Source organism: Oncorhynchus tshawytscha, linkage group LG34 (genome assembly GCF_018296145.1).
Source record: "Oncorhynchus tshawytscha isolate Ot180627B linkage group LG34, Otsh_v2.0, whole genome shotgun sequence".
Taxonomy (NCBI): domain Eukaryota; kingdom Metazoa; phylum Chordata; class Actinopteri; order Salmoniformes; family Salmonidae; genus Oncorhynchus; species Oncorhynchus tshawytscha.
In genome coordinates this window covers 1,569,994-1,577,907 of record NC_056462.1, presented here as the reverse complement: position 1 = coordinate 1,577,907, position 7,914 = coordinate 1,569,994, and the positions used below count along the sequence as shown (strand labels likewise).

At 40.4% G+C, this 7,914-nt stretch overlaps 1 protein-coding gene across 5 annotated transcripts in view; it reads right to left on the bottom strand.

Annotated features, from left to right (window-relative positions):
- Nucleotides 1-706: 706 nt before the first annotated feature.
- Nucleotides 707-7,914, bottom strand: part of arfip1 (ADP-ribosylation factor interacting protein 1 (arfaptin 1)) — a 31,201-nt gene continuing 23,993 nt past the window's right edge. For all 5 annotated transcript variants that reach the window (XM_024398410.2, XM_024398411.2, XM_024398414.2 and 2 more), the window contains 4 exons: nt 7,683-7,904; nt 4,748-4,905; nt 4,210-4,384; nt 707-2,842 (listed from right to left, as the gene is read on the bottom strand). In XM_024398410.2, the coding sequence (XP_024254178.1) occupies nt 2,687-2,842; nt 4,210-4,384; nt 4,748-4,905; nt 7,683-7,904 (711 nt within the window). In that variant the 3' untranslated portion in view covers nt 707-2,686. The remainder of the gene's footprint in view (nt 2,843-4,209; nt 4,385-4,747; nt 4,906-7,682; nt 7,905-7,914) is intronic.

The window sequence follows — 7,914 nt, the reverse complement described above, 5'->3', positions numbered from 1 at the left end:
TTGACGTTCTGAAATTGTACAGTCAGAAAAATGACAAACAATAGAATCTGAGGAATGAAATCATTGAAAACTGACCAGGAGCGAGGAAAGTTGAATTGTTGACAAATTTCAGAGCGACAACAATTTATTAAGCACTGACAAATCAGTTCCACAAGCACTTGCTTTTATGTTGTTATGGCTTTGAGAAGACCCGACGTTAAACTTCACATCCATTCTGGTTCTTAACTAATCAGCTAGATCCTGTGATGCTTAAGACTTTTGGATGTTGCAGGTAGGCGACTATAAAATACTTGGAAAAGCCTCAAATCAAAGGAGATGGATGATGCACTAGAATTGTTTTAAAATATATATATATATATATATATATATATATATATTCCACTCAGTTTTAGGATGTGCTTTAGTCATATAAAATATGCTTCCATAATGAATTCATCTCTTTATCAATAGAAAACAGGCCATATCGATGTGCATTTTAGGTTAAAAAAAAAAAAATTCAAAAGGGACACCAGAAAATATCTTTATTTATATACTGTAGCTAAGCCTTCGCACAGCAGGCCCTGGTGGCAGCACAAAATGAGGCTAAATCTTCCAAATGTACACACAAATCATATAACAAAGGCAAAAATGCAAAGAAGTTGTGAACATATAAAAACACCTTCACTCAATTATTGGAAACATACCAAAACACCAAATGAGACATTCATGAAGAAAACATTTTATTTCCCCCCAAAAGACTTTACACAACATTCAGAAACCTGTTTTTGAACTCAACATCTGTTAATCACCATGAGAAAAATGCCCCATCACTTCATTCATATACCCTATAAAATATCTAAGGTAAAATAGAGGAAATTACAAATATATATATTTATCTATGCTTACATCAATTCATTGAACAGATTGATGTACAATGCACACACGCTGTTGTACAGCAGGAATGGTACTGTAGGTACAAATACAGAGGAACCCGTGGGCAAAAGTGGTTGCAATAACATTATTTTGTGAATATTATGGTCAGGTTCTAAAGGGAAGGTGTTTAGATGTCATTTTACCAGAACCAAAATATGGCGTCATGAAAAAGATGTCTTCACCTGGTTGTCATCTGGCTAACATTTCAACCAGAATATAACGTCATTATGACCTCCCATATTTTGCCAGCGGGGATGAGACAGCTGGCTAGAATACCTGTGGTCCTTTCGAAGGAAATAACCATAGTATTCAGAAAATAACTATTCAAATGTTTAGAAGCTCAGGCAGAGGATGCTGGTCTTTCCTATGTACAAATGTTTTTCAGGTCCACTTTCATCTCATATACACAGTTCTTACAAGTGTTTTTTGTCTCATGTACATAAATGTGCAGTATTATATATATATATTTGAGAGGAAGATATCATTTTTTTTAAATGACTGCAATTGGAAAGTCAAGGGAATCAACATGCTTCTTGTGCCATTAACTAGCATAGAGATTGTCATTGTCCAATGCTAAGACTGAACTCTTGTTGCTCATTCTAAAATGCAAACATTTACGTTCACGTTTAGCATATAGGTTAGCTTTAAAGCAGATAACAGCTGCTAATTAGATATTTAACTCATATTTACCCCTCTTCTCAAATGCAGCAAAAAGGATTCTATTCACACGGCGGGGTAATCGTGAAATAGGATAATTGAGTGGTTTATGTTGGTATGGAGTGTATGTGATGTAGGTATGTTTGGTCCATTCTTTATCTATCCATCTACAGCTATGTGGTCCTGAAGCTGGCAGTGTGAGGGGTCTGTGTTTAGTTGAAACATCAGACAGAGCGAGAGATTTGTACAGACATAAAACAAGGCACATCAAGTTCACGTGGTAAGGCTGGTCTTTCAGTTTCTCTGGAATTACAAAATGTTCAATTCATTGCAACATAATAGCACCTTAAACATGACATTGACGCTTGTTATAAAATGGCCATTCATTACAGTACAATTCAATGACTCAAACAGTGAAAACCAACCATCTAATCTACTGTATTTAATTCCAAGAAGGTGGTAATCCATTTCCTACAGTCATACACTGGGTATAACAGGTGTCACATCTTGCTTATGATGCATCATGTACATTTAATGATGCCTATCATTAGTGTTACTCCATCAATAGGTGGCCAGAGTTTTACAAAAAGTGGAGATAAGTTAACCAACTGGATGCAGTCAAGAAGATGACGGCCATTTGTCCCAAAACGTCTCTACAGTGTCGAGATACAACATTCATAAGCTGGAGTAAAAAGTCCTTTTACACTTTCCAAAATGTATTTAGCATCTCTGTGCTTCTCACTAGATTTGTCAAATCAACCCCAAAAAGTGAATTTCCCATGATTCGAAAAGAACTGCAGCAGTTCCATGTAAAAAAGAAGAGAACGAGAGAAAAAGAGAGATGGCCACTTCACGATTAGAACGGTCAATGGATTTCCTTGTACAGGAAGAACAAGAGCATAGTAGAAAACAGGACGTACAGTTTATCAACCAAGAGATTGATAAATATTTCTTTGTTTTTTTTAATTATTTATTTGTCTTAGTGTTGCTTTGCCTAACAACTTTTACAATCCTGAAGAAAAGTGGGAGGAACAGAGGCAGACAGGGAGGGGAGAGCATTTCCTGATGCCTCTCCAGACCAAACCACTCGATTTTTTGGGAGGGGTGGATCAGTTGATTAGTGCTCCTCCAGCCAAGATGGCGTATCCCCGCCGGGCATTTTCAACTTGATGTGGAACTGCTTGAGCGTCTGATCCAGCTGCTGCTGGTTTCCTGCATAGTATGCTGCGATGGCATTGTGGAAGAGGATCAGCTGGTTGTGCAACACTTTCACCTGGGAGAGGAAGGAGGAGAAAGAACAGAAAGACATAAGCACTCAGAGTCAGACAACACAGTTGCATTTAATGCAGGTTGAACAACTGTGTAATGGACCAGTTTTTAAAATTTATTTAGCAAATATCCCACCAGACCTTTCAAACAGCAACACTGGTCAGTTTTAGATTTGGCCAACCTGGTCTCAGAGCATTTCAGTATACAGAAGATAGCCCTATTTGCGTAAAAGACCAAGTCCATATACAACCACACCAAGAAAGTCGTGAAAAGGGCACGTCATAAACCTATTCCCCCACAGGAGACTGAAAGGATTTGGCATGGGTAATCAGATCCTAAAAAAGTTCTACAGCTGCACCATCGAGAGCATCCTGACTGATTGCATCACTGCCTGGTATGGCAACTGCTCGGCTTCCGACCGCAAGGCACTACAAAGGGTAGTGCATACGGCCCAGTACATCACGGGGGCCAAGCTTCCTGCCATACCAGGCGGTGTCAAGCACTAAAAATGGTAAAATATTCCAGCCACACTTGTCAGACTGTTCTCTCTGCTACCATGGCAAGTGGTACCAGGGTGCCAAGTCTAGGTCCAAAAGGCTTCTCAACAGCTTCTAGCCCCAAGTCATACGACTCTTGAACAGTGAATTAGGTATGGGCCTATACAATTTGTGACTGTCTGAAGAGTCACAATGACAGCTCAAAGAAGCACACATTTTATAGGCTATAGTGTAGGGCAGGGGTGGGCAACTCCAGTCCTCGGGGGCCTGATTGGTGTCACACTTTCTCCGGTCCGTAGCAAACACACCTGATTAAGCAAATTGCATTCTAAACTGAAGATCATGATTAGGCGAATATTGGAGTCAGGTGTGTTAGCTGGGGCTGGGGCAAAACTGTGACACCAATCAGGCCCCCGAGGACTGGAATTAACCACCCCTGGTGTAGTGTTTAACTGCATTCGGGTTGCATGTGCAGTCCAGCAGTGTCAATTAGACATGTGCTTTGAATTTATGGTTACTTTGTGTGAAGTAAATACGCTAGGCTAAAGGCTTCCATGCGACAACCTGTTTGGACAATGTGCTATTTTATTTTTGGCTCATCTGCATGTTGAGTATTTTTGGAATTGCATTAGTGCGACATTGGGGAAAAATGTTGTAATTTCCCAGGTTATTATTTTGGGAAATGTGAAGTGTTCCCGGGACAGTCCCAGGATGCTGGCCCATGTTAATCCCTAGTTGACAGCAAAGGTTCCAAGACAATTACATCCTAGTAAGGACGTAAAATCTGGTCACATGTATTCTCTACTAGCCCTTGATGCTGAAAAAAGACTTTGCTGCCATATCAGGAGTTGCCTAAAACTAGCTTTGGAAGTACCTTGTTCTCTTCCAGGAATTTGAGCTTGATGGAGACGTCGTTGCGCATCTTCTCGTACTTCTCGCGGTGGATCTGGAACTGCTGCTGGGAGTATTCTATCTTGGGCAGAGTGGTGGCATCCCGCGGCCCCAGGTTCAATTCCTCCAGGTCTGTGCGGTACGCGTCAAACTCAATCCTACAGGGGATGTCAAAGAGCAGACGGAGGTCAACTACATACTATTTTTTTGGGGTACTATAGCCGTCTTGACAACTCCAGCGGTCATTGTCTTGCCAGACAACGACCAGAGGAGTTGATTATACAGCACAAACAGATCTGCGACCAGGCTAGGGATAATAACACGTCCAAGAGTCAAACAAAATCCTACAAAACATGATGAAACCTCCCCAAAACACTTAATTGGCCATGGCAATTTCCTAAACTGAGTCCATTTCAGAAAATGACTAGGAATAACATATGCCCTCAAAATGTTCAATAAGGAGGATGCAAGTCAGTCAATAAGTAACAGTGAACCAATTTAAACTGATATTCTCATATTACCTGGCAGTTTCATACTGTTTGATGTTAATCATAGTGTCCTCAATTGTTTTGTCCACCAGTGTGTTCACATTGGCAATGAAGAAGTTGATAGCTCCCAGTAGGGTCTCCCCATTTTTGGACAAAAGTTTTTGAGTGTCAGCATTGTAGCCAAACTCCTCCTGAAAGACAAGATTGCATCACACATTTTTTTTGACAATTCATTAAGATAACGACTACCATAAGAACAATTGTATTATCTGAGCAAGCATAGCATCGTTGAATATGATCAAAATACTACTTCCCTAAAATATGAGGCAAAAGGTCTTTATTTCCTAAAGAGATGAATGGATATTGAGTGACCCATCAATGTCATGGGAAAATTGCTTTTAGAGTGAGGACATAATTACATATATTGAATCATTATAGAATTCCCTTAAAGGGTTTCCAATTGAGAGCTCATAGATCATTTTGACATCCAATGACAATTCAGACAGTCACATTTAACTTCCAACCACGAGCTGTGCTTTCTTAAATCTCGATACATGTTTATATAAACCTTTTATACAAAATGGAAGTCTTAACTCTTCACAAACCATGAACGTCTAGGCCCAAATGTCACAGCAAATAAACCATTTTGGACAGGCTTATTCATCATACAACAGAAGTAAATCTAACACGAAACATGGCAGTGCTACCATCTCATAAACAGAACATTGAAACACAAACATGTACACACACACAACCCTTTCATTAGGCAGCAGGTGGGGGATGTGCATAAATCCCATTACAATAAAGATAGAACATGAAGTACAGGTCCCACCCAGTTTACTGTTCATAATTGCCTATAGATCTGACAAGGGTTTTAGGTGGCTATAAAAACTAGCTATCATTTACGCATAAGCAAATACTTACAAAACATGAATTTCAAATAAATGCGCAGAATAAAAACAGGTGGTCTTCACCGTAAAATGCTTACTAATGAGCCCCTTTCCCAACCATACAGAGTTATAAAGAAAAATGTGCACAAAAAAAATAAGGAAATAGTAACACAAAATAACGAGGTAGTTGAGGTAATACGTACATGTAGGTAGGGATAAAAGGGACCAGGCAATCAGGAGGTAGGAAACGGTTCAGCGAACATAACAAAACCGGAAAATAACATTTTTGGGAGGAACGGAACCAGAACGAAAGTTATCTATACTGTTCCGCAACAGAGCCATATTATTTTAAAAGCATATGAACCGGTTAATAACGTTATTTTATGTTCCGTGCATTTTGTTCCAGTCCCACAAAAAAACTCAAAGCGCCTATGCAAAGCCCTCACTGTCACTCAAACTTCCAGTGTCAGGCTGCCCACCAGCTGAAAATCTTTGCCAGTGTGTATGTAGGCTACCTTCCCCTCACTCCGAAGCATGCAGTCTACTGTAAGCTACTGATGTTACAAGCGTGATTTAAAAATTAGCAAGAGGCATTTTTTTAATTAGAGGACAATGGATGAACTTTATCAATTCTGGTTAAGGTTACTATCGATATCACGTTTCACATTGGATTTATTAACTACAAAAGTCTTTACTTTAACTCTGGTGCCGCTCTACACATACCAGCTAGCTGTGGTCTAGCTCTTAAAACGAACGGCCTCATTATGTGTAATGTAATGGAACTGAGAGTCATGATCAAGGGCTATCCCTGGTCCAATGTCAGTTAAGCAAACTCTGAAGTTCAAAGACATTCAAAAGTTTCCTCATCGAAGCCGCTCCTTCATAGATCTAATTCTGTGTGCCTAATTCAGATCATGCATGTCATAACATGCCCATGCCTTCATGCCCAGCGCTCTCCTCACCCGGAAAATTTCTGCCGCACCCTACACTTGTCTGTCCAATGCATGTACATATCTTGCCCACTCCATAGCAAGCTGCTCTATCCATTGGTGAAGTCATTTAAAGTAGAACTAAATGTAAAAATAAATAAAAAAATAAAAATATTTGAGGTTTAAAAAGGAACAGAAAGAAACTATATAAACCATTACTTGTTGGGGGTTCGAACCGGTTCAGAACTTCACTTTGCTGTTTGGAACAGTGGGTGGAGGGGAAATGACAGTTCTGTTCAGACTGAAACGATTGAGAAATCATTTGTTCCAACCCCTTGTCAGGAAACAGAGTGGAAGCAGCGTATGTGAAGAGGGTGTAAGTGTGTCTGTGTGTGAGTGTGTTTAGGGTCAATATGCATGTATGCGTGTTTTGTGTGTGTGAGCGTATGCAGTGTGTGTGTGTGTGTGTGTGTGTGTGTGTGTGTGTGTGTGTTGGAAAGCCAGTGTAGTATGTGTGAGTATGCATAGACCCAGTGCAAGAGTTAGTGCGAGGGACATTTGTGTATTATTTCAGGGTACATCAATAATACATTTACTACAAATAATAAATGATGCATCATGTATAAAACAGCTAAGTCACATAAAATAGGTCCGGCTTTGCATTAAGCGGTCTGTCTTTTAAATCCATTTTATATAGATACAAATTAAACCAATTTATCAAAGGCTTTTAGTGCATTTGAGAATTCAACACAAGTGAACCCACTCAGCATCATCCGCACTGAGGCAACCTGAAGCAGCTCGAGTAAAAAAGGGAGAAAATCACTGACTGATCTGACAGGTGAAAGCAGAATAGTGTTAACCTACCCAGTCCTTTCACCTAGCTATCAGTGGTTATGGAAAAAAAGTGATGAGGAATAGAAGTAATTTCAGAGTACTGATAACAAACCAGAGCCAGAAACGGCCATCCTTAAAAGGTATGACCCAAACCACAGATCTAGGAAGAGGTTACTTTACTCCCAATCCTAACCTTCCATTAACATTACAGGCATGAAGAAAAAAACGGATCTTGTATTCGTTTCAACTACTTCAACCTACTCCAGCTTCAGGTTGCTCGTTTAGGTCAAAGTTAAAAAATAGTGACTGACTCACATGGAGCTCTGGCGACTTGAGGCCGAGGTCAGCGAAGGCATCGCCAAGCTGCCGCTGAGTCTGCATCATCTGGGTGAGCTGGTTGGCCAGAGTCTGGGTCAGCTTGACCACGTGTTCGTACTTGCGCTTGTTGTCGCGCAGCACTTCGATCTGCCCCTCCAGCTCCAGGTCCACCGTCCGTGAGCCGCGGCCCAGCTTCTCCGACAAGATCTGCCTGGTGCACTGCGGGGAG